General features: G+C 37.5%; 1 protein-coding gene and 1 non-coding gene across 9 annotated transcripts in view; both read left to right on the plus strand.

Moving 5' to 3' along the window:
• Ccdc15 (coiled-coil domain containing 15) overlaps window positions 1-27031 on the plus strand; it is a 71096-nt gene that overhangs the window by 16578 nt on the left and 27487 nt on the right. For 4 of the 8 annotated variants that reach the window (XM_048448772.3, XM_048448754.3, XM_087905713.1 and 1 more), the window contains exons 5-12: window positions 2415-2528; window positions 4774-4896; window positions 6038-6160; window positions 6977-7723; window positions 10249-10386; window positions 10806-10910; window positions 20774-20866; window positions 22656-22759. In XM_048448772.3, coding sequence (XP_048304729.2) covers window positions 2415-2528; window positions 4774-4896; window positions 6038-6160; window positions 6977-7723; window positions 10249-10386; window positions 10806-10910; window positions 20774-20866; window positions 22656-22759 — 1547 coding nt within the window. The remainder of the gene's footprint in view (window positions 1-2414; window positions 2529-4773; window positions 4897-6037; window positions 6161-6976; window positions 7724-10248; window positions 10387-10805; window positions 10911-20773; window positions 20867-22655; window positions 22760-27031) is intronic. The other 4 variants (XM_087905712.1, XM_087905714.1, XM_087905715.1 and 1 more) reach the window with 4 other exon arrangements.
• On the plus strand, window positions 26205-26277 carry Trnak-cuu (transfer RNA lysine (anticodon CUU)). The gene has a single exon. It is a non-coding gene; the product is annotated as a tRNA-Lys (tRNA).

Here is a 27031-nt window from a genome sequence, read left to right on the forward strand (position 1 = left end):
TGCTCTTCACACCACCTCCTCTTTTCTGCTGAACCTCCCTCTGTTGCTCTCTTTACAAGAACACTTGTAGTGGCAGTTAGTGTCCATTTGGATAATCTGAGACTGTTTCCATATATTAGTACTCTTAACCATATCAGCAAGGGTCCTTGTGCCTTATAAAATGTCAGAGTTCAAGGGATTAGGATCTAGTATTTTTGGTTGGCCAATATTCAGACTGCTATAGTTCATGTCATTAAAAAGACTTTCACAAGGTTGAAGCTTGGCAAAGAGTTAGGATATTGAAAGAGAAATAAAACACAGTGCTTTTTCTGGACCACTTGAAACCCTGCTTATGACTCAGACTCTAATAGAAATTAATAACTGATGGGAAATGAAATTCTGACATCTGTTTCTAGATGCATTACAACAGACTACAACAGACCTTTGGAGTCTTTGGCCGTATGGTGTGGGCCATTGAAACCTGTTCTACCTGACAGTGAACAAAGCAGTGTATGGCTTGCTATACATTGTTAACTCCAAGTGCACAGAGTGTCTTTTTTGCATTGTGAATAACTCTCTTGATTTCTGTTGCTACTCTGCACCTGATCCAGAAGTCTTCTTTTTGGTAGAACAAAGAGTAATGGTTCCAACTGGTTTACCTGGCTACAGGTGTAGACCTCTGGAAACAAGGGCTAAGGAGAGAAGATACACTGTGGAACATTGGACTGGTAGTAGAAGTGGGTTTTTTTTAACCATTTGTTCATTATTAGTAAAAATTACATAGTTTGATTACTATATCACTATGTCATAGTTTTCCTCAAGGAAGACTTGATTCTGTTAGCATTTTAGTAGTAGGCTAGAAGTATTCCTAGCCTTGCTGTAGTTTCTTTAATTAGTGTGGAGATGTTTGTTCTTTTCCTGATGCTTTGTGTATCCTAAATAGATACATAGTTTTTTCCCCTCCTAAATGGACATTCTTTGAAGATTTGAAAGAGATAAAATAGGTTCTGCTACTAGAAAAGGAAAATAGTTATGTACTAAAATCACTAGAATAAGGAGTTAATATAAAATCATATGATAGTTGCACATCAGTTGTTTCTTAGAATAATTGAAATAAATTGGTTCTATTGTACAGTGTTGCACTCTACATTGACTTAATGTGATAGTCAACTTCCATTGTTAACTTGACACTATCTTGAATCACCCGGGAAGAGAGTCTCAGTGAGGGATTGTCTGCTTCTGTTTGGCATGTGGGCTTGTCTGTGGAGGGTTGCTTTAGTTAAATTCATTGATTGGAAAGACTCAGCCCACTGTGGGCAGCACCATTCTCTAGGCCAGGTGTCCTGAACTATTAACAGGAATGGAGAAATTAAGCTAGTACAAGCAAGGAGTCAAGTTTGCTGCTGATTGGGTATAATGTGATTAGCCCTTTGAATTTCCTGCCTTAACTTCCCTACAGTTGATTTGGGATTCCCCTCTGTATGCTGTGAATACCATTGGTTAATAAAGAAACTGTCTTGAGCTGTGATAGGGTAGAACAGAGTTAGGTGGGGAAAACTAAACTGAATACTGGGAGAAAGAAGGGCAGAGTCAGGGAGAAGCCATGTAGCCCTGCCAGAGACAGTTGCCAGATGGAACTTTACCCAGTAAGCCATAGCCACGTGATGATACACAGATTAGTAGAGATGGGTTAGTTTAGAATATGAGTTAGCCAGAAATTTGCTTAAGCTATTGGCCAAACAGTATTGCAAATAATATGGTTTCTGTGTGATTATTTCGGGGCTGAGCAGTAGGGAACCAATAAGCGACCTCCTTACAACATACAATGGAGGACCTGGAATAGTAAGCTGAATAAACCACTCCCCCCCCCCCCCCCACTAACCTCTGAGTTGCATTTGCCAGGATATTTTTGTCACAGCAACAGAAATGACCTAGGACAGCTAGGAAAGCTTGCTGGAGGAGAAGGAAATCTGAAAAAAAGGCAAGTATTAGATTTCAAATGAGGTAGTAGAGAAAAGAGTTGCATAAATAAGAAATAAGAGTTTTAGGAGAACTAGGTATGGAGTCTTATAGCAAGGAGTAATAAAAAACATTTATGCAAGACGAATAGAAGATAAGGAGTGTATTTGCTCAATAAATCCTAAGTATGTTTAGGTATCACTATCTGACATTTTATGTATAAAAGGTATGTATCATTTCAATGGGTTTGCTTTATAGAACTTAAGTCACGAGAGTTACCCAGTTTTATCATAGAATAATGACAGCAATATTATAAAGTGCTGTCAGCAGATTAAAGTCTCCTTTGCAAGTAATCCTCTTGTCCTGAACCTGGCATCTTTTATAATAGAGACCTGTTTTCCTCTTGGAACACTGGGTGCATTTGGTATTAGGACTTTAACCTGTTTTTGTTTTCTTTTTTCCACCTTCTCTGGCAGCTTAGTCAAACTCTGAAACAGGCACGTCAGCAGCTGGCATCCTTTAAAAGTGTGGGTGACAAAAAGACACCAGTGCTTCTAAATGGTAGAAGGAAAAGTTCTCCTGCCCATGAGGTAAATTAACTTTTTTTAAAATAAGTTAAAAATACGCGAAAATATATCTAGGAATTTATTTTTATATCAACATAATTTAGAAATGCAAAATAACTGAAGTAATATTTAATAGGGAATATTTGACTAAATTAAGATATACCTAAGTATAGCCATTCTTTAAAAAAATATATTTTCAAATGATATCTGAAGAACAGGGAAAACTTTTAACTGAAAAAAATAATATATAAAATTACATATACTATAATCTTAATTTTAACAAGTGTTAACACTAGGCCATGGTGGTGCACGCCTATAATCCCAGCACCTGTGAGACAGACTCAGGCAGATCTCTGAGTTCGAGGCCAGTCTGGTCTACAGAGTGAGTACAGGACAGCCAGGGCTACACAGAAAAGCCCTGTCTCAAAAGACAAACCAACAAAAAATAGTGTTCAACTATTTCCTTACTAAAAGGTAAAACTTATGTATTATAAAAATTTTAAAATGAAGACAAGGAAATAAAAGTTATCTATAACATTACACAAAACTGTGAGACACTGTATTTGATCTCAGCAAGTGTAAGAAAGGAACAGAAGACCAGTATTATCTTCCTGGACTGTAGATATCCAAGTGTTTGTCTGTCTTCGTTTTCTTATCACACTTCTCATTTCAGATTCTTGTTATTCCCTTGTTTATTATATCCTTCCCCAGTAACACTGAGGCCCCCCGAGAGATCGCTCATATTTTCACCAACAGGTTAACATTTGTGTTTTTGTTTGTTTGGTGTGGTTTTTGGTTTGTTTGTTTGTTTTGTTTGTTTTGATGCAGGATTTCTCTGTGTAGCCTTGGCTGTCCTGGAACTCACTTTGTAGACCAGGCTGGCCTCAGATTCACAGAGATCCACCTGCCTCTGCCTCCTAAGGGCTGGGATTAAAGGTGTGTGCCACCACTTCTTAGCATGAGTAGTATTTTTAATAAAGGAATTAATTTAATTCTAAACTTGAATTTAGGATGAAGAATTAGAAACTAAATGTACATCCAGGCTTAAAAGTGTGTAAGCCTGTACTTAACAAAATGGCATTGTTTAGGTATCCTACTTATTTCAGATTTTATTAGTTTGGATGTTCTATTCTTGTGTTTTCATGTGTTTGCTCAAGTTTAGCGTTAACTTCCAGGTTTTAGTGACAGCATCTAGTAAAATAGACCCTTACTTAGGCTTTTTGGTGTATTTCTGCCTATCAACTGTCTCTCAGTTCTTTCCAGTTTGAGTACCTACTTGGGATATAGCATGAACCATACACATTGTGTGCTGCTTAACTACAGCAATAGAGTCTAAATTGTTGTGACTTTTGAAATATCTTTTCTTTTGTGCCTTGCATATTCTCAAACCTGCTGTGTATTTGAACTGTTAGAGTCATTGGTGAGTACTATTAGAAAAGGGCCTGGACAGTTTTAATAAGACAGGAAAAAGGTGTTGTTTGTTCCTAGAGACTGTTATTTGTTTGGAATATACTCAGGCCTTTCAATTGTCGTTTTCCCAGAGAAAATACTGTTCACTGACCTGACTAAAATAATTAATCCTGTGGAAGAGAGCATTAATCCTGAAATACCATCCTTGTACAAACCAGTTTCATACGTCAGAGGTGCCATATGAGTGTAATTTATTATTATTATAACGATAATGAGTTCAAACTTGCTGTTTGTTTCCAGAGAATGCCATGTCCTTTTTCCAGATAAAAGAATAGAAATAGATCCACTCCATATAACTAGGAATGATCCATGAAATTAGCGAAATTTTTCTTACACGTACACCTTTACTTATAGCTGCCCTGTATTCGTGTATGTGTGAAGCAGAAACTACCAATGGGAAGGAATCACACTGTACCCTAGTTAAATTCTGCCTCCATTCTCTTACTAGACTTTAGTGGCATTCTACTCTTGTCTAATTGTTACTGTCATTCAAAAATTGAGATTCAAGTACAACATGTTCTTGTTTGACCCTTGTTAGGTTGCCAAGACTGAAATTAAACGTTTTCTGTAATCATTGGTGGCTAGAATAACTGCAGGATGTCATCTCTAAAGTTTATATATTCATCCAGTGTATTTTATTCCACATGTTGACATGTGATTTATTTGTATAGTTGAAGTGAAAATAGTAATTCTTTTCCTTTATTCCAAGCTGCTAGATTATTAATAAAGATTGAGTATCATGAGCACATTGCTTTCCCTAGACTATTTATATATGGACTGACTTCTTTTACTTCCCCAGAAAGCACTTCTTAGCAAACCAGCATGCATCAAGATAAACAAAGAAGCAAGAGAGGAACCCCCTGGTAAGATCCACGAAGGCCCTTTAACTACAATTCATTACCAGAACTTTATGGAAAATCAGGTAGGGAAATGTAGATACAGGTATTTATTGCCTATTTATATCTATTGTAAAGAAAATGTCTATTGAAAAATTTTAATTGGATCATCTTTTTGTGATATGGGTTTAAATGTTCTATGTTGTGAATTTATTTCCCTTACTAGACAGCAGACATGTGTGAGCTTCTCCCATTCTCTAGACTATCATTTCACTTTAACAGTAGCGTCTTTTATAGACCCCAAAGTTTAGTTTCGGAGTGGTCTGACTTATTGTTGTCTTTTGTTCCTTGTTCTTTAGTGTTACCTCTCCTAGCATACATGGGATCATGAAGTTTTATTCCTAGGTCTTCTAAGTATATAATTTTAGCTGTTACTTTGACGTCTGTATTCATCTTTAATTGATTTTCATGAATGAATTGGAGGATGGGTCCACTTCATTCTTTTCTATGTCAATACCCAATTATCTTAAAGCTATTTGTTAGAGTTATTCTTTTCCCATTGAATTGTCTGACGCCCTTGTCAGATGTCAGTTCATGATAAATATGAGGGTTTCTTTCTTACCCCTCCTCTTTCTAATATTCTGTGTGTTTGTATGATTTGCTTGTTAATTCAATCTTTTTTTTTTTGCTTATTTTTGTTTGTTTGTTTTTAAACCAGCTGACATTTTGATAAGAATTCTTGAATCTGTAGATCTACTTGTGAGCTATAGTGTTGAAAGTGTGGCCAATGTGTGGCGTGTGTGTGTGTGTGTGTGTTTTCAAATGGTTTCAGTATATTGCCCAAGCTCGTCTCAACTCATGGGCTTTTATTTCTATCTTCAAAGTTCTGGGACTGTAGATCGCCCACCAAATCCAGCAACATTGTCAAAGAACAATATTTTCTCCTAGCCTTAACATGGAATATCCTTTCATGTATTTAGATCTTTAATTTCTTTTAATAATGTTTTAAAGTTTTAAGTACATAGCCTTGTACTCTATCAGCAGTCAATTACATTTGAATACTTTGTTCTGCTAGACTTGTTTGTGGTATCTAAAGTATTACTCTAAAGTTATTGTAAAGATATGGTTTCTATTTATAATAGCTATGTTTACTATTAAACTTTTGTTTAATAGTGAGCTTTTGGATTTTGCTTTTTGTTTTTCTTTTTATTGTTTGCTTTTTTTTAGGACCTTTGCTGTGGGGATATTTCATCTGTTGTGACAGGTGAAAAGGAGAGAGAAGATTGGTTTGTGGGTTACCAGCAGGATCTCCTTTCTGAGGACAGAGGAAAGGCTATCAGCAAAGTTCAGGTAAAGCCAAAAAAGTAAACTTATGGTCTTGGGGCACAGATCTATAATCTTAGCTACTTGAGAGACTGAAGCAGAAGGATTACAAGTTCCATAATCAGTCTTGGATACAGCATGTGAGTTCAAGACCAGCCTGAACAATTTTGTGAGAACTTATCCTAAAATAAAAAGAGGATTGATGGCCAGGCGGTTCTGGCACACACCTTTATTCCCAGCACTTGGGAGACAGAGGCAGGTGGATCTTGTGAGTTCTAGGCCAGCTTGGTCTATAGAGCAAGTTCCAGGACAGCCAGGATTACATAGAGAAACCCTGTCTCGAAAAACAAAACAAAACAAAAAAAGGAGGCGGGGGTGTTTGAGTATGTAGCACAGTGGGAGAGTGTTTGCCTAGCATACATAAAGTCCTGGTTTAGTCACCAGGAACGCGAAAAAGCGTTTTAAAAAATAAATGTGAATTGAATTAGGAATTTATGGTGTATTTAGGACTATTGACTCAGGTTGTTGTTTTGTTTTGTTTTTGTTTTTCAAGACAGAGTTTCTATGTGTATCTCTGGCTATCCTGGAACTCACTCTGTAGACCATACTGGCCTTGAACTTACAGAGATGTGTTTGCCTCTGCCTCCTGAGTGCTGGGGTTAAAGGCATGCACCACCATTACCCAGCGACTCAGGTTATTTTAAAGTTGGATAAATACTAAGGTTTCACCCTTCTAGCTTTGCTTGATTATGATATCATTTAAGATTATTTTGGGATTCTTATGGGAAAATCTGGATTTTTGCTGCCATCTAGCAGTCTGTGTTTGTTTATATTTCCTTTCAGAAAGTAAAATTCAAAAATCCATTATTTGTTGTGATAAAAGAAGATGAACAAAAGCAATTGAATCTTCATAGCCTTCAGGCTGTTCTTCCACAAGCCCAGGATTATCTTGTAGAAGTTCAAGGCAACTGTCCAGAATCCCAGAGTGGTGTGATTGATGTCCTTACTGTTGAGCCCAAAGCTCCAAGTATTGAACCTAAAACTCCAGGTGTTGAACCAAACACCCAGGCCGCTGGAATTGAGTTTAAGACCTCAGAGCCAGAGGGCCAGGCTCTTAGGATAGCAAGTCAAGACACTGTTAGAGCCCAGGCTGTTGCGCCTGGTGGGAACATTGAGTTGGAAGCCCAGGATTTTCTACCTCCAAATCAGACCTTTTCTTCCAGAGACCGGGATTTTCTGCCCAAATGCCAAGACCAGGACTCTTTACCCAAAGACCACCATGTTCTCTCTAAATACTGGAATGTTCTTCCTAAACATCAGGACCAGCATTGTCTACCAGTAGACCAGAAATTTCTACCTAGAAACCAGCCTCCTTTATCTGAAGAACAGAGTCATCCGCTTGAATGTCAGATCCAGGATCTCCCACCTAAAGAAGAGAGTTTTCTGCCCAGACACCAGTATAATTTACCTATGTATCAGGACAGAAGAGGTCCACATGTTCTTCCTAAATGTCAGGATCATGATGTTCTTTTCAAAGACCAGAGTAATCTACACAAATGTCAGGAGCAGGATCTTCCACTCGAAAACCAGGTAAAATAAAGCGGGAAGGGGTACAAGTCATAAGTGACGTTGGTTTGTAATAGAATCTGCAAAGATTCTTCTACAGCTGATTGGAGATTCCTAGCTGGAGACGGCACTCTCCTGACTGATTTTCAGAAGTCCAGGGTTCCTACAAAATGTTAAAGTAATGTCAGCAGTTTATTTTCTCTATCCGGGAGATTTATTTGTAAAAAATAATTCTATATTAGGATAAATATTTCTGTCAGCCATCATCTGTTTTGGCAGCTGGACGTTGAAAAGAGGCATGGCCTACAAGTACTAGCTGTATCTCTCAGCACAGGTTCCAGGCCACTTCTCTGCTAGAGACCATTTAGGGTCAGAGGAAGAAAAAGGGGCTGTGCAGGGAGAACAGCTTGTAGGGTTGTAGTTAGCCAGCTTCTCCTCCAAGCCAACAGTCTAAGCCAGCCTGTTATTCTTAACTAAGCAATCAGTGCACAGTGTTTGTTCTTTTTAAAACAAATATGATGAAGCCAGAATCAGTTCTGAAAGGTAGACAGGGAGAGAGTCACTTCCTCTGATGTCTGTCAAGATCTCTGTGGGCACCATCAGGTCTCCATCGGGAGCAAGGTAGAGCAGAGAAAGGACAGAGATTAGCAGAAACTTAACTCTTTGAGGTTTAGTTTGGTCTTGCAAAACCTCTCAGCTGAATTGGGAACTGACAAAGCATGACTTCCTGTGATTATGTTTCATATTACTCTGAATTTAAAAATTACCTTGATGTTCTTACCAAAGTCTTCATTATTATTTCTCTCATACTATTCCTGCTGGACATTTTTTTTTTCTCTTTTAGAAAGTAAATTTTAGGGAGCCATTCTCTGATATGACAGATGGGAAAGGGAGAGAAATCTTTTCTCTTGCGAGTTACCAGTGTCTGCCTCCCAAACCGCAAGTTCAGGATTTTATGAGAGACCAGGTAGGGCAGAATAATAATTGGGGTACCTAGTCTAGGTACTGTTAGAATATACACTCAGTGTGAAGAAGGATGTGTAGATGCTTAACAATTCAGTTCTTGCTCTTCTCTTTCTCTGTTCTATCTTGTACCTAATGGTACAAATGGCCCTGTTTTAGTAAGTCAGATAAATTCTCCCAAAAGGCAGTTAGTCTGTTTTAATTTACCAGGATTATTCTCTGTTACTGAATCCCACCATATTATCAGAAACTTATTGCCCCAACATGAAGAGTGTAAGAAATAGTAGACCTTAATCCATTTTAAGGTTTGGTGAGTTTGCTAGATTCTCCTGTGTGCAGTTTAAGAATTAAAATCTAGTAGCATTGGATTAAAAGTGTAGCATTGTCCCTGATTCCTGAGCATCAATCAAGATTTACATGGAGTTCTCCCTGAAGCCTGCAAGATTCTGACTTACCTATTTCCCTGACTGTTTATTATTGCCATTATTATTGGTTTTGTTATCTTTTAGGACATGTTTCTCAAGCAACCATCAACTTTCATGAAAGGAGAGAGAGAGGATGAGGAGTTACCTGTGCTGTGTCCTCTGATCCAGGACCAAATCTTGCTTAGAAAACAAGTAGAGAGTACCTGTAGAATGAGGGCTGAATAACTCCTGAAAAAGAATAACAGACAATTTATTAAGCTAGCTTGTATGTGGAATACATAAACATAAGACTAAGAGTAAAATGGCTAGTTATTTTTAAATGTGCTAAAATAATCTGTGATTTACTTTTAAATACTCCTGAAAAAAATCGGAGAAGGCTAGAGAGATGGCTCAGTGGTTTAGAGTACTGGCTGTCTTCCAGAGGAATCAAGTTCAATTTCCAGCACCCACACTGTGGCTCACCACCTTCTATAGCTCCAGTTCTAGAAGATCGAAGTGTCCCCTTCTGACTTTTACAGGCACCAGGCACACATGTAGTGCTCAGTCATAACACTTAGAAAACACTTATAAATATAAAGGAAAAGTTTTAAAATGTTGAAGAAGACATAGATGAAAAAGTAAGGGTACCATAAGAGATTTATTATACTGTTTCGTTCCTACTTTATTATATGTTTGGATTTTTTATGACACACACATACACCTTTGTTCTGTTGTGACTCTAGAATTTTCTCCTGTATTATAATGAGGAGATCATTTCTATTGAGACAGTTTTGTAGTTCCTTTTGAGCAAGTGTATCAGAAGGACTTCATCTTAGGAGAAATGGAGGATGGTGAGACTGCAAGAGGAGTTGCCTTGGAGGACTGTACACATGCTTAACACAGCATTTGAGCCCGAGCCTGTCTGGGAGAATCGTAGTGAAGAATATGCTTCAAAGAACAAATTGCTTAGATTTGCCCTGAGATTTGACAGGCAATGAAGTGATTGCTTCAGGCATGTAATGTTAAGGTCAATAATAATGGACAAAGAGCAGAAACAGACTCTTTTTGTTCTGTTTGCCATTCTGATTGAAACCTACTTCAATTTTCATCAGCTTTAATTGCTGCTGTAGATGTTATCTTCCTGTTTGGGCACTTTATATTGATATTTATGTTGTTTTTTAGTACAGGAGCCATGAGCAGTCATCATGTGATATGATAAATGAAAGATGGAAAAAGGAATTATATCCAGAGTGCTGCAGATGTGGTTTACATGAAATCCAGGATCCAGACTCTACATGCAAGCAGGTAGAGTGGAGTTTAGTAAGTGTAAACAGTTAAGAGTTTGGGCTGGGCTTTTTAGAGTTATATTACTAACAAAAATATTAATGTTATTATCTTTTTTGATACTAACATTGTAAAAATGATAACTAACCTGTATAAAGTATTAACAATAGCTCAAATGTTTGCAGAAGCTTGTATGCATTATCTTTTCTGAATTCTCACAATAACATGGGAGATAGATGCTGATATGATCCTTGTTTTATAGGTAAAATTGTTTTGCAGATATATTAAAATTGTTAATAAGAAATATTTCCACTTCTATGGTTTAACATATTAGAACACTCTGGCTTATTTAGATTACCTGGGGCTATTACTGAAACCTCTAGTGTTTTCACTATTACGTCACCATTTACACAAATTGATGTGTGATGTAGATCTTATTACGTTTTACTAAGCAGCAACCATCTGTTAACACAACTGAGAGGTGGCAAGAGGATTTACATCTTGGTAGTCGTGAACATCTTCCATGCAGACACTGGAGAGAAACATGCAGCAGGCGACAAGTATGTGTACTATTACAGATACCTTTAGCCTGAAAGTGGGGAAGCCGATCAAGAGCCATGTTGCAGTCACGTGGTGGTGGTGCATGCCTTTAATTCCAGCACTCAGGAGGCAGAGGCCGGCAGATCTCTGAGTTCATTGCCAGTCTAGGCTACAGACTGAGTTCCAGTACAGCCAAGGCTTCACAGAGAAAACTTGTCTAAAAATCAGAAAAAAAGCAAAACAAACAAACAAACAACCCACATTTTATTTCAGAGCTTGTGCCAGAATTTGTTAGGGTGGTGTTGACCAAAGTTTGGGGATATAGGAATTAAGATCTCTAGTGTTTCAAGAAATGTCACAAGACTGTGGTCTATTAAGATTTCTTTATGGCTCTTCTGAAGTCTTATGTATTACCTCTAAAGTTCTATTCTCAAATGATTTCTATTTGTGGTTTTATGTATTTTAGAATCAAAGGTTCGAGGTAACTAGTAATGTTAGGGTGCCTGAAAGAAATCAGGAAATTTCCTCTTGGTCTCATTCAGGGAGTCAGGATGACATAAAGAAGAAGGGCAGAAAGGAGAACATGGCTGAGGCTTCAGGACTGAAGTTCTGCTTTCTGCAACTTGTAGTTTGGCCAATAAAGTTATCTTAAGGGAGTACCATCATGGCTTCTTCAACATTGTCATTAATAGTCCAAAGAGTAAGGCCCTTTTCTGAGGTGGGTCTTTTGGCTTTGTTTTTTTCCTTGGCCTGGAGAGTCTCCCCTTTTTCGTTCATTGATTCTTTCTGTTTATTATGATTTGGGTATAAAATGTCTCCAAAGACTCATTTGAAGGCTTGGCCCCTATGGTAGTGGTGTTGAGGAGTAACTAGATCATGAAATTAAATTGCTGGCCTCCTTAGGAGGTGGGGTCTAGTGTAGAAGAACATCATCACTAGGTTTATGTCTTGGAAGAATATGCTTTGTTTCTAGCCTCTGCCTGTCTTGCCCAGTTCTTCCTATCCACTGTGAAAGGTATCATTTTGCTCTATTTGTTGTTGTTGTTGTTTTGTTTTTTGAGACAGGACTTCTTTGTGTTGCCCTGACTGTCCTGGAACTCAATCTGTAGACCAGACTGGCCTCAGATTCACAGAGATCTGCCTGTCTCTGCCTCCTGAGTGCTAGGATTAAAGGCCACTGCCACTGCCAGGCCTGCCAAAACAACTCTTTAAAGCCTCCTTTAGTTTACTTTCTCAGGTATTTTGTTGCTGTGATGAGAAAACTAGCTTAACTTATCACTCTTCCTTTGGAAAAGATTGCCCTGGCTACCTTTTCAAAATTATGGGTCTCCAACTCCTTTTTCTGTGTGAGTATGTATATGTATTTTAATCTATCCTTGTGTTCTGTTTGTTTCCTTCTCAGTATAAAACAATTTTCAATTATTTATTATACACATGTTCCTTTTGTTTGTTTTTTGTTTTTGTTTGTTTTTGTGTTTTTTTTTTAATAGAGGCACAGTCCAGGCTGACTTCCAACTTGGTATGTAGTTGAGGATGACTTTGAACTCCTTATCCTCTTAGTTGTAGGTAGAAGTTTCTGTCCCACCAGCAACTCCCAAATAAACACACTGAGACTTAATACTTATAAATGCTCAGTTGATAGCTCAGCCTTAGTACTAGCTAACTCTTACATTTAAATTAACCTGTTTTCCCCTCTGTGCTTTGCCACATGGATTGTTACTTCATTTTCTATACATCCTGCTTCCTTGGCAACTGGCTGGCATCTCCCCAGACTCCGCCCACTTCTTCCCATCATTCCCCTAGTTTGGTTGTCCCACCTAGAATTCCTGCTTGGCTATAGGCAAATCATCTTTTTATTAAACCAATCTGAGTGACAAATCTTCACAGTGTACAAAAGGATTATTCCCGAGCATTTCCCCTTTTTGCCTAATTAAAAAGATGGGCTTTAACTTTAACATAGTAAGATTATATCCAACAAAAACAGTTATTAACTAAAAATTGCAGTTACAATATCTAGTCTATTTGTATTTGACAAAATTAGAGAAAATATTTTATTATCTGTCTTATCTTAGTTTTATACCTAATTTATCTTTTATTATAACTAATTAAAATTTTAACTGTGATTTTCAACTTCATCAAAGACCCAAGAAGGATGAAATATTACCTAATAGCAGGGATATCAGGCTGCCTGAACAGTCATCCAAAGTTCCTCTGCAAAGTTGGGTCACCCAACTCTGGCCTACAGACCTAGCATGACTGAAAGACATTTCTGTAAAGCAGGGAATTTTGAAGGACTGTCTACCTTGTGGCAGTTACCCTTCTTGTGTCCTGCTGGTCCAGTGTGGACAGTAACTGTCAGCAATTGAGGCAGGGGCAGTTTCTTTGCCTACATGGCTAGCCTTTGCCATAAAGAAAGCAAACTCCATGTGGAGTTTCTTTGATGCCCATCATCTTCTCTGAAGTAGATTGGTGCTGCCAGGAATAGATGTGTTTCACTGTCATGAAAAGCCTTCGGTTATTAAACATTAAATGCCATATTCTGTAGGTCTTTGAAGTATTTAAGGTCATTTGTCTATCTAAATATATCTGTGCATGACTTTGGAAACATACCTAGCATAAGCTTAACTATTATAAATAACTAACTAATAACTTATATTTCTTAATTATACATTATATTTTAAATGAGATATATAGGCATAGTACTCCAAACAAGAGTAGAAACATAGGTACAATAAGTTCTAACAAAAGTAATCTTAAATTTGTATCATTATACAAAAATACCTTAAATAGTAGAAACATATATGCAGTATAAAAAAATAACCCCAAATTTATATCTAACTCATTAATCTATACTATTCATAGACTAATGAATTAGTCTAATTCATTAGTTCTATATGAACTAATATACAAAAGTTCATACCCATGTAAAATATTTAAGACTGATAGTTGCTTTTTTGGTTTAAAAGTAGATTGAATAATATAGCTTTTTATCCTATCATTTCTATATCACAGTCCCCTTTTTTTCTGTAGAAGGAGATCTTTGAATCTAATCTACATTGTTCAGTTTTTTCCTGACCATTACCAATAACAACTTGTAATACCCCTCCTTACATGATAACAAAAATCCATAAACAATTTTTGGACAATGTGGGCGTAGTTTTCTAGACTATTTCCTTTTGTTTGGGAGTGTTGACATCTTTTGGGGAGCTTTGAGAAAATGGGATAATTGTTAAGTCTTGGCTGGAGTATTCTGTGAGACTGGATCATCTCACTCAGCAGTCTTAGAGATGTCAAACATTTGCTGAGTACCTGCCAACATTAGCCATTATTTAAGTATGATCAGATACAGCTGCAAACAAGTCCTAGCACTCAGAATTTCAGACGGTCTCAAAAAGAGACTGGTGTGTATTCAGATAGTTATTGAGCAACATAATTCGTGATAGAGGGTGTTCACAAAGCCTAGAAGAGAGGCACCTGTGTCCTAAAAATCAGGGTGAAGTTTGTGATTTGAATTTCTTCTTTTTAATCCTACCATCACACAGGTCCTGAAAATCCCCAACCTTAGAACATTATTCCTCTTCTTACATTTCTAATCCAGAGACATTAACAGTGCTGATAAATACTGATTCCTACTTAGGGTTTCTAAGTACAACAGGGTTCCCAGTGCTGCCTAGCATTTTTCTTGTTGCAATGCCACACTCTCAAAATGACTTTTTTTAATGTGTATGTGTGTGTCTGTGCCTGTCTGTCTCTCTTTCGTCTCTTTCTATCTGGGTATGCAGAGGTCATTAGAACAACTTGTGGAAATGATTTTCTACCTGTGATTGTGGGGAATGAACTCAGGCCACTGGGCTTTTATGGCAAGAACCTCTACCCTGCTGAGCTGTCATATCTCTGATCCCAAACTCTCACACTTTCATAAAGAAAATCAAAAGCTGGGCATACATCTTTAATCATAGCACTGGAGGCAGGGGCAGGTGAATCTATGAGAGTTTGAAGCCAGCCTGGTCTACATGGTGAGACTCCATATCAGAAAAGAAAGAATGGGGGCGGGATCAAAGCTTTCACATTATCACTCCTATTACTAGTTATAGCTATTATTTTTTTGCCAATATTACTTATTCTTACTATATTAGAGGAAAAGTAGTTTCTTTTTGGATCTATACTCTATGTTCTCTTATTTTTTTGTGGACTCTTGAGCCATTAATTATCCTATATTATAAATGTATCTTAAACTATTTCCCTTCTAAAGTTGTTTTCAAGTGTTTTCCATTGAAAGAAGCAAACAAAAAATTCAAAACTTCTTTGGACCTGAGTGATATGTATCATTGTTACAGAACTACCTAGTATTCTCAAGGCCCTGGCTTCTTTCCCCAGAAACACAAAAACAAAATGGAAACAAGACTCCTCTTGAGTTCTATAGACAGTGAATTCGAAGATACATAATTCATGTTACTCCTATTTTTTAATCTAATTGTGATCTGCAAGTAATTTTACATAGTTATCATAATCAGTTATTTAAAAAGAATCAGCAGTGATAACTTTTAATCTTCCACTAACTTAGACATATTGGCAGTTTCTCAATTGCCTGTGCTCTGATTACTGTCCTCACTTATGCCCTTGGACTTAAATACTGTTGAGATGGCCCTTGGCTCCATTCTTGTTAATGATTCAATGGATACTTGACTTCTTACATTCTGCTGACTTTCTGCACATTTGAAATAGTAAAATGATTGTTCCTGAAACCTTTTCTCTCTGAACAGCCAGTTTCCAGACTCACTGCTAAAATTGTAGTCACTTTTTCTGAGCCTTTCTTCTTACTGAATTTGCTTCCTGTTAGTGTGCTATATTTTTTAAATTACTAAACAGGCCCCCCTCTCCTTGTCTCCCTCCCCCCCCCCCCAGTAATATTTACTTCTATGACTTCAGCTACTAGGTGATTTTAAAATCTGTCTTGGAATACCCAGTAACCATCTCAACTCTTATATTCTACAGTCCTCAAGTTGAAGATGTTCTGAGTATCTGTTCCAGAGCAGCTCCTTTACCCACTTAATTGTGCAAGCTATAATCCTAGGGATTATTTTTATATCTCCTCTGTTCCTTCATTTTAGATCCTTTTCATTTAAAATTTCTTATTATTGTGTGCTTATGGAATGGTGTAAATGTAAGTTTGTGTTCCATGAAGTGTGTGGAGGTCAGAGACAGCTTTGTAGAGTCAGTGTTGTCATTAGCTTGTCACTTTGATCCACCTGTGTTGACTGAAGTTTCCTGTCTTGCCTGATCCCACAGCCATTCAGTCCCCAAAAAACACACAGAGGTCTACATTAATCATAATAGTTCCATCTTCTTCTTAATTAATTCTTACCATCTTATATTAATCCATTATTCTTGTCTGTATTAGCCACATGGCTTGGTACCCTTTTGGCGAGGCAGTCATATCGTGTGTCCTCTGCGTTTGGGTGACGACTGTAGACTGAATCTTTCCTCTTCCCAGAATTCTTGTTGCCCCGCCTTTACTTCCTTACTGGCTACTGGACAATCAGCGTTTATTTAAAATACAAGTAATAGGGTACAGACCATTGTCCCACAGTACTCGTCCCCGCTCCCCTATTTTTTAAGAACAAGAACTCTGAATCAAATCTCCTTTGTTTAGCTTTTCTCCTGACCATTATTCATAACAACTTGCAACCAGCAGTCTAAATGAAGACAAAAATTCATAATATATTTTTTTGGGAATGTGAGCATAGTTTTCCAGGCTACTTTCTGCTAACTGGGGGCACTGATAATTTTATGGGGACCTAAAGAAAATTTAGAATTATGGTCAAATCCTGACTGGAATATTGTGTGAGGTTTGATTATCTCAGCCAGCAGTCTTGAGGCTGTTCTGGAAGTAAAACTCAGACATCTGGGCCATCTGTTCCTATCAGAGATTTCTCAGGCGGTTGTCCATGATCAAACCTGATTTTTTTCTTAACCTGGAATGAGTCCACAGTCTCTCATTTCCTGTGGAAACAAAAACAAAACCTCTTCTCCAAAGTAACATATTTTTTGACTTAAATTTTGAAGTCAAGGCATTTTCAAAATATATATGTTGGGTTATTCCAGCAGTATTTATAATCAAATGTCTTTTAGCAGCTTTTGATCCTTCCTCAGCCATCAGACAATTTAAAGAGAAAATAATAACATACAATATCCAGACTCTCTATGTATTTTTCATCTTTATTTGGCTTTATTTAAAACTCTATTTCTTTTATTTTTAATTTTTTGACTTTTTGAGACAGGGTTTCTCTGTGTTTCTTTGGTTGTCCTGGAGCTCTGTAGACCAGGCTGTTCTTGAACTCACAGAGATCTGCCTGCCTGTGTCTCCCAAGTGTTGGGATTAAAGGTATGTGCCACCACACTTGACTACTCTCTTTCTTTCTTTTTTATTTTAAGGACTTTATTCTTTTTCTTTTCTCTCACAAGCCTGCATATATTTTTAAACACACTGTAAACCATTTATAGGTTTCTTCATTTGAATCTATCTTTACTATAGATCTCACTTTTTCTGACTACATGAGTCTTTAATTTGCTGAACAGTAGGCTAGGATTAAAGCCATGGTTTTGACAGCTGTATCTAACCCATTCCTTAGCTTTCTGAGAGCCTAGCTTCATGGTGGAGGTACTGATTGGAGTCATGTTTATTGCCACATCTCTATGGAGTTTTAAGGTCCCTGTCACTACCAAAAATCATGTGGTCAGCAATTCATAAACACCATTTAAGTGTTTGCTGGCAGGTTCTCTTAAAACAGATAAAGCTGAGTCAGGCAGCCTCTCTTAAATGAAGTGCACTTGCCTCTAGCAAACAAAGCCCACCTGAGAAAATGCTTCTAAGAAGCCATGCTTAACTCTGTTCATTTTTGTCTAGAATTATTTCCCAAACTCTCTCAGGTTGTAAGTGGTTTTAGCTGTCCACGTTGGCACCATTTGTTGACAGAGGTTTCTGTCCCACAGGGTCCCACAGTCATTTAGTCCCAAATAAACACACAGGGGCCTACATTAATTATAAACTGATTGGCATAGTAGCTCAGTCTTCTTATTCATTAATTTTCACATCTTACATTAACCCGTTATTCTTGTCTGTGTTAGCCACGTGGCTTGGTACCTTTTTTGGTGAGGCAGTCTCATCTTGAGTCCTCTGTGTTTGGCTTCCTCTCTGTCTGGGTGACGACTAAAGACTGAATTTTTCCTCTTCCTAGAGTTCTCATCGCTCTGCCTCTACTTCTTGCCTGGTTGCCCTGCCTATGCATCCTGTCTGGCTACTGACCAATCAGCACTTATTTAAAATACAAGTGACAGGGTACAGACCATTGTCCCACAGCACACCTGAGAAGAGGGACTTTCAGTTGAGAAACTGTCTCCATCAGATAGGTGTGGACACGTCTGAAGGGAATGTTCTTATTTGCTAATTGATGTAGGAAGGCCCAACCCACTGTGGGTGATGCTGTCCATGGGCAGATGGGCCTGGACTGTATAAGGTAGGTAGATGAACAAGCCAGGTCAGGCAGGCCAGTAAGCAGATTCCTCCATGGTTTCTGCTTCAGTTCCTGCTTTTAGGTTCCTGCCTTAGCTTCATTCAGTCATGGACCATGACCTGTAAGACAAACTCTTTCCTTCCCTAAGTTATTTTTGGTCAGTGTTTATCACAGCAACAGAGAACCAAACTAGAATAGTTAGTTGGCTGTCTTTCACAGTTCCTAGAAATCAAACTCAAGTCTCTGGGCTTGTGCAGCAAACACCTTAACCTGCTAAGTTATCTTGCCCTCTTAGATCCTCTTGATAAGGTGGATTAGGGCAGTTCCACATTAAACTCTTCTCTTTGTATTTTTGTGCCATAATTTTGCCGTTTCTTAACTGGTCTTTTAATCAACTTCCAGTATCTACCTCTACTTTATCTGATCTAGGAAACTGACTTCCTGACTTTGACTTTTTTGTTCCATTTCAATTTATATTTACAATACAACTAGACAGAATCTGTTATTTATAGATACCAATTTCATTTTTAGTGCCTCCAAAATGATCAGTTAGGAGAATTCATTTTAATGAATTTTTCAGTGCAGTTTTAAATACAGAAAGTATTGAAAGCATGGAAATCAGTTACCTTTCCATTTTCTATTTCCTCAGCCCTTCCTTTTCTCCAACATATCTACTCTCAACAGCTTAAAGTTCATCAGTCTAGACGACCTAATTTGCATACACATGCATACAGATAAATTTTTGATTGGGTTGCATATCCTATTTTATTTGATGACATTGTATTATATTGATTGTTCTGCAGCTGACTTTTTAAACTTCACATATTAAATTGATAATAAATTGATTTTTAGGTGTAGTAAAGAAATAAAAATATTTAGATATACTTGTACCCTTTTGGAGGTATTTCTAACATTTTGTGTCTCTAACTTCTATTACATCTACTCAGTGGAAGCCAGTGACACTGCTCCAAACCTACCCTCTGCCTCAGACTGTGACAAGAAAAAATGCTGTCGGCCTTATCAGAAGTGCCTGGGAAATAATTTTATCCATGGATCGATTTTAAAATGAAAAAAATTAAATAAATGTGGGGAATAAAAGTGAAATATAAAAAAGTAATTCTGTGCTTCTTGTAATGTACGATGAAAATCTTGTAAAACTTTTAAAACAAAATGTTGGGTATATGGAGTGAACCCTCCCTTAGACCCCTCAAAAAGTATACAGAAAAAGTATGAGAGTCCCCCATTAAGGCCCTTCTATTTGTTGAAGAGACTGTCTTTTCCCCAGTGGATGATCTTGGTTTCCTTATTTAGTGCATTTGATCATATGTACCAGGGCTTACTTGTAGTCATTTAGTTAATATACATGCTATATTTGTTTTAGATGTTTCTGTTTAAGGTTCTGATTTAATTTATATGGTTCTGTTGGGTCTATAACTCAGCAGTAGAGTGTTTGCTTCACATGCACAAGCCCCCAGTTTTCATTCCCAGCACCACAAAAGAAACTATGTGTCATTGGTCGCTTAACATTGATCTCAGCTGGCAGCATCAGTAACTCAAACGTAAACAAAACTAATCTAACATATGTTCTCTGTAAGGCATATCCTAACAATAGCACCCACCCCCAGTGCACGTGTGTCTTGTGCTAAGAAAGTAATATTACTTTCTTACACCACAACTTTTCTATGTGTGGGAGTGGTAATATATTAGCAATATACTGTGGGGAGAGGGTCATCTTAACCGGTGAAATCACTAACAGAAAGCACAAAAACACATCAAGTTTGCTACCATGTAGATTGCAGAAAGGATGCTTGTTTATGATATGAGAGCCGAAACAAAGAGTCCCAGCTGGCAGCGTGCATGTTTCGTTACTCAGATCTTTCATGTCTCTGCATGTCTGCCAAGGACTACATAAGCACTGTGAGTGTTGGGGTTACGTATAGATTTGAACGTGTAGACAAGTTTGTAAATATGATGGTGAATACAAATAATAAAGAATAGCTAACTGTACAGTTTGGTATTTTGTGAGTTTTCACAGGGCTGGCAAACATACCACAGTCAAGGTAAGAACATTTTCATCACCTGCAAAATATCCTGTTGCCAGGGACAATCTAGTTCCTTAGTCCTGCTTCTGGTACTAAAGATAAATAACTTTAAAATAAAGAATTTTAAACTTTTTTTTCTTTTTAAAGGTAGAAATTATTACTTGACATAAAATGTCCAGGTAGGTGTACCAACTAGCCTGAATTTTCTAGACGATATAGTAGGAAGTGAGCCCCAGTTTCTTCCAGGAAGAGTCAGTAGTCAGACACATGGAGAGGATTCACAGAACTTTTAGCAATTTTGTCACTTTTGTAAATTGAACTTTGTAGCAGGTTTATGAAGAGTATCGGTCGGGACTGAGCAAATACCATGCTTCATTGGCCTTTCAGTCTGGAGTGGATCAAGAAGAAGACAAGAAAGAGGTAAGCAGTGGTGTTGCTTCTGAATTCTCTGTGAAGTTGGAAGTAGTTCACTATTTTAACTCATTAAAACAACAGAAATTCTGGAGCTGACCCTTTGAGAGAACCTAAGTTCAGTTCCCAGCCCCTAATTGGGGTCTCACAACCATCTATATCTCCAGTCCCAAGGGATCTGATGTCTTCTGGCCTCAGCGGGGCACTGTTTGCAGATGGTACATAGACATCATCACAGGCAAAACACTTTGCTAACATGCGCAAAAGATAGAAATATTTGAGTAACCCAAAATGCATCTGTCAGCTGGACTGTTTCAGCTCCATATCACAAACAAGCAGCTTTTTGCAATCTATTTGGTGCCATATTTGATGCATTTTTAGTGCTTTTTAAGAAATTGGTGATTTTTCTGGCTAAGATACCCCCTCAACTATTCTGCTAATATACTATTACTCCCAAGTATAGAAAGGTTGTAGTGTGGATTCAACTCCTAGTATAAGGAGCAGAGGGAGGGGAAGGCTGTTATGTGCCTTACAGAGACAATAAGTGTGTTAAAAATATTAATATAAGAAAATTAGAGACCTGGAGATATGGTTCAGCAGTTAAGAGCACTGACTGAGAGTCACTGACTGCTCTTCCAAAGGACTTGGGTTCAGTTCCCAGCATCCACATGGTGACTCACAATCATCTGTAACTCCAGTCCTAGAGGATCCAACCCTCTCCTCTGTGGACACTGCAGTGTACAGACACATGTTGAACAGTCATACAGGTGGGCAAAACATCCATGCACATAAAAATAAATACTTTTTAAAAAAGAAAGAAAAGAATAAAAACAGAAATTCCAAAGATGTTAGGACATTATATTATGCTTAACTTTTTTTTTAGGCTCGTAGGTTTTGAGATGCACTTGTTTGATCCAAGTGAATTTCTCTAGCTATGTATATTTTCCACTATAGCTTACTTAAAGTAGTACTTTAAATGTATGGCTTCTCTTCCTCTTCAGGTAAAAAGTACTCTACCAGTTTTAAATACTGGCCTTGGTCTGATATCAGATGAAAAACATTTTTGATGCATCTTCAATAATGAGAGTCATTCTTCAGATTAAGGTTCTTTCACCAAAGAAGTCATATATTGGCCTGTGCATGTGTAGATATGTCATCCCTTTGAGTAACTTGTGTCCTTGAAAGAGAATATGTAAATCCCAAGGTATAAACAGATCATGCATAGTATAGTAGCACTTGCTTTTATTATGCTCATTCTGTTTACGAGCATGGTACCCTGATAGACTTGATCCTCTGCACTTCTCCTTATCATGTGTGGTAGGCTTTGTGATGTGATTTTAGTCTTTACAGATTCAATGGGCTATTGTTCTATTATAAAATGCCTGCCTTTCTTTCTCAGAGGCCCTCACTTTATGATACTGCTTGAGAACACAGAGTAAATATAGTATGTACCTTAATTGTGTCAAATATAACAATTTCCCAGGTACTGTTGACAAGTGGACTACACTAAGGTCAAACTAATACACTATTTTTTCTTCAGATGGTGTTAACTATTTCAGCTTTTACTAAGGGTAAACTAAATTTGCACTTTCACTGGTTTGTCTGTGAACAAAGTAGCTGTGTACTTGAAAACATAATTTTCTTATTGTATGTACTGCTGTTGATACAGAAGAAGTTGATGACTTTATCACATGTAACCTCATTTTATCTGACAGTTTTCGTCTCTTTGGAATAAGAATATTGTCCTTTGCAAAGCTGTCTGTGAATAGGCTAGATAATTTTAACTTCTTTCCTTTAGCGTCAAAGGCAATACTTAAGACACAGGAGACTTTTCATGGATATTGAGAGGGAGCAAGTGAAAGAACAAAACAGACAAAGAGAACAAAAGAAGAGAATTGAAAAGTAAGTTCTTTTGATTCCCATTCTAAGGCTTAAATAACTGCTAAGGTAATGTTATGCTTGCTAAGACTAAGAGCTAGAAAACATCAAGTTTAGGTTTGAGGTATTGCTCAGTGGTAAAATATCCTTAGCATTCACGGTGCCCTAGGTTCAGTCTCCAGTTACTATACCACTCACTATCCCAAAAAGGGGAAAAAAAGAGAAGGAGAAATTATCAGGCAGCAATTTTGTGGTTTTGCCTTCTGAGCTTGGAAGTAGTCACTTTTGATCTAAAGTATTAAAGATATAATTAAGTATACACATATAGTATATATATATACATGTATAATATATATTTTTTTCTTTTTGAGACACAATCTCACTTTGTAGGAACTCACTGTGTAGACCAAGTTGTAGTCATTTCCCTGCATCAGCCTTCCAAGAGCTAGGATTACAGTTGCACTACTGTGTCTTTTTGATTTTTTTATATACTTAATTTATTAGAACAATTTTTAGTTCATAGCAGAATTGAGCAATAGAGTTCCCATATACCTCCCGTCTCCATACATGCACAACTTTCCCACTAATTCAGTTTGTTACATTTGATGAGCCTACATCATCACACTATTACCCAGAGTTCATGACATGCTTTAAGATTCATTCTTGATTTTGTGTATTCAAGTATATAGTGATGAAATGGGTTCATGCACATATCATACAGATTATTTCCATTTCCTCCCCCTCAAGGCCCTTAACCCTGGCAATAGCTTACCTCTCATCTGACTCTGTGGGTTTCCCTTCTCCAATGTGTGTGTAAGCTTTTCAGGTTAGTTTCTCGTAGTTATTAATATGCATTTAAGTTTCTTTTATCACCTTTAAATGGGTTGATAGCTGTTTCTTCTACAAATGGTGTGTGTGTGTGCGCGCATGTGTGTGCGTGTGCGTGTGAAGGCTCTCATGCACATGGAAGTCAGAAGGCAACTTGTGACTTTCTTTCATCCTAAGGATCATTCTCAGGTTGTCAAGCTTGGTGGCAAACTCCTACACTGGCTGAACCAACTTGTTGGCCAAATAGCTGTTTTAAAAAATATATAATAAAAATTTAATTAACAATCTGCCGTCTTGATGTATCTCTGTTTTACGTCATCATTTGACCTGTTGAGGACATCTTTGTTGCTAATAAGATTTGGCAGTTTTGAATAAAGCTACTATAACAAACTACTGTGTAAATTTTTCTGAGAGCATAAATTACTGGCTCATTTGGATAAATAAATATGAAGGAGTGTGATTTCTGGATCATAAGCAAAATGTGGATCATGTCCTTGTCAGTATTTGGTGTTGTCAGTGTTTGTGGTCTGTTCATTCTAATAAGTATGTGTGCGTTAGTATCTCAGTGTTGTAACTTTCTGTTTCCTGATGATCTATGGCATGCAGTATCTTCTCATATGTTTACTTGCCGTCTGTGTATCTTCTTTGGTGTTATGTTTATTCAGATCTGTTGCCTATTTTTCAATTGGGTCTTTTGTTTCTATTTTTAGTTTTATAGTTTTATTAGTTTTTTCCATGCAATATATTTTGATCATATTCTTTCCTTTCTTCAACTCCCCATAGATTCTTCCCACCTCCCTATTCACCCAACTTTGTGTTCTCTTTTTCTCTTTCTCTTAAAACAAACCTAAAAAAAAAAAAATCAAAGCATACTTTAGAAAAAAAAAAGCAAACAAAAAGACACACCAAAAAGTGCCAAAAATCCATGTTTTGTGTATGTGTTGGTCAACTACTCCTGAGCATGGGGCCTGCCATTTGAGTTGGTTTATGATAATACCCAGTGAGACTCCATTTAAAAAAAATCTAGCTTTTTATTTCCTATGATGTATCAGTTGCAAATAACTTCTTGGTTAGGAGTGGGGCTTTATGCCCATGCTCCCTTCTCAGTTGTGGAATTTTCTGGTTTGAACCTGTGCAGATCCTGTGCTTGCTTTCATAGTCTTTGTGAGATCATATGTGTATCAGCCTTATGTCTGGAAAATGTTTTTGCCTTAGAGTCTTCCCCTACCTCTGGCTGGCGCTTACAATCTTTCTGCCTTCCCTTTACGTAGACCTCTGGGCCTTAAGGGGAGGGATTTGGATGTTTCTGTTCTGCTTGGTCCTGTAGCCGTTCAGTCTCAAAGAAACACACAGAGGCTTATATTAATTATAAACGGTTGGACCTATTAGCTCTGGATTATTATTAACTACCTTTTACAACTTAAATTAACCCATAATTCTTGTTTATGTTTAGCCACATGGCTTGGTACCTTTTTTCAGCAAGGCATTCTCAGATCATTTCAACCAGCAGCCTTGAGGCTTCTTTGAGTGTAGAAATCTGAGGAAACTGCAACACAGATGCTCTAAAATGCTGAATCATCTGGAATATCCACTGCTATCAGAGATTTTTTCAGGAGGTCTTCCTCAATCAAACCTGATTTTTTTCTTCACCCAGAATGAATCCACAGCCTCTTATTTCCTATGGAAATAAAAGCAGAGTCTCTCTCCCAAAGTAACATATCTTTTGACTTAAATTTTCAAAATACAAAGGTTGGATTAATCCAGCAGCATTTATCATCAACTGCCTTTTAGCAGTTGTTATTCCTTACTCAGCAGTCAAACAATTAAAAGAAAACACAATAACATACAATTTTCAGATTCTCTGTGTATTTATTTTCCATCTTTATGTGGATTTAAATCTCTACTTATTTTTAATTTTTGATTTTTTGAGACAGGATTTCTCTGTGTGTCTTTGGCTGTCCTGGAATTCACTCTGTAGACCAGGCAGGCTGGCCTGGAACTGACAGAGAACCTCCTGCCTCTGCATCCCAATTGCTGGGATTAAGTGCCACCATGCCTAACTACTCTATTTCTTTTTTTTTTTTTTTTAAGATTTTCTCCTTTTTCTTTTTTCTCCCAAGCCTACATATATTTTTAAACACATTGTAAACTGTTTAGAAGTTTCATCTGAACCTGTCTTTCCGGTATAGCTCTATCATTGCCTGACCACATAAATCTTTAATCTGCTAAGCCATATGGCTAGGATTAAGGTGGCAGCTTTGGCGACTAGCTTGGCCCATTCCTTGACTTCCTGAGAGTATTGGCAGGAACCATGTTTATTGTCACAACTCTGTGGAGTTTCTGGGTTCCTGCCACCACCAAGAAACTTGATGCCGGCTGCTCATAAACACCATTTAAGTGTATGGTGGTAGAACCACTTAAAAGAGCCACCATGTGGTTTTTGCTGCTAATATTGAATCAGGAAACCTCTCTTAAAGGAATCGCACTTTTGCTTGCCACCAGCCAACAGAGCCAACTGGAGAAAAGACAGTTACCAAGAAACTATACTCGACTCTGTTCTTGTGTGTCTAGAAACCTTTTTTAAAGCCTTCTCAGGTTTTATGTGGAAATTCTTACCAAACATTTGAGTGCAATTTGTGGAGCCCAGCTAGCTCAGTTGGTAGAGCATGAGACTCTTAATCTCAGGGTCATGGGTTCGAGTCCCATGTTGGGCACTGTTTGTAGATGGAAGTTTCTGTTCCATTCCGTCCCATAGCTGTTCAACCCCAAAGAAACACACAGAGACTTACATTAATTATGAACTGTTCAATCTATTAACTCAGGCTTATTATTAACTAGCTCTTACAACTTGAATTAACCCATAATTCTTGTCTGTATTTAGCCACATGGCTTGGTACCTTTTCTCAGTAAGGCATTCTCATCTTGCTTCCTCTGTTTCTGGCTGGTGACTGGCTCTCTGCCTTTCCTCTTCCCAGAGTTCTCTTAGTCTGATTTCCCTGCCTTTACTTCCTGCCTGGCTACTGGACAATTAGCATTTTATTAAACTAATATGAGTGACAAATCGTTACAGTGTACAAGAGCATTATCCCACAGCAGTTTTGTAAAGACATCCTATTTAAGGCTGACTGTTCTAAAGTCTCTCACTCTCTGCACATTGTCTATTTGTGGATCTCCATGTTAATTTTCATTTATTGCAGGAAGAATCTTTTCTGATGAGAGTTGAATGATGTCTGCTCTATGGGTATAATGATATATCTTAGGTATCTTTCCTTTGTTATGTTCTTTTACCGGAGTAATAGTACTTTGTTTTCCTCTAGGCTCATGGCCTATCTAGTCTCAGGTTCTTGGTCACTTTAGAAGTGTCAGGCATGGCTTCTGCCCTGTAGAGTGGGCCTTAAAACCAATCAAAAAGTGATTGATTACTCCCATAGCAGTTGTGCCACTGTTGCATCAGTATACCTTGCAAGC

This window comes from Myodes glareolus, chromosome 4 (assembly GCF_982192425.1).
Source record: "Myodes glareolus chromosome 4, mMyoGla1.1, whole genome shotgun sequence".
Taxonomy (NCBI): Eukaryota; Metazoa; Chordata; class Mammalia; order Rodentia; family Cricetidae; genus Myodes; species Myodes glareolus.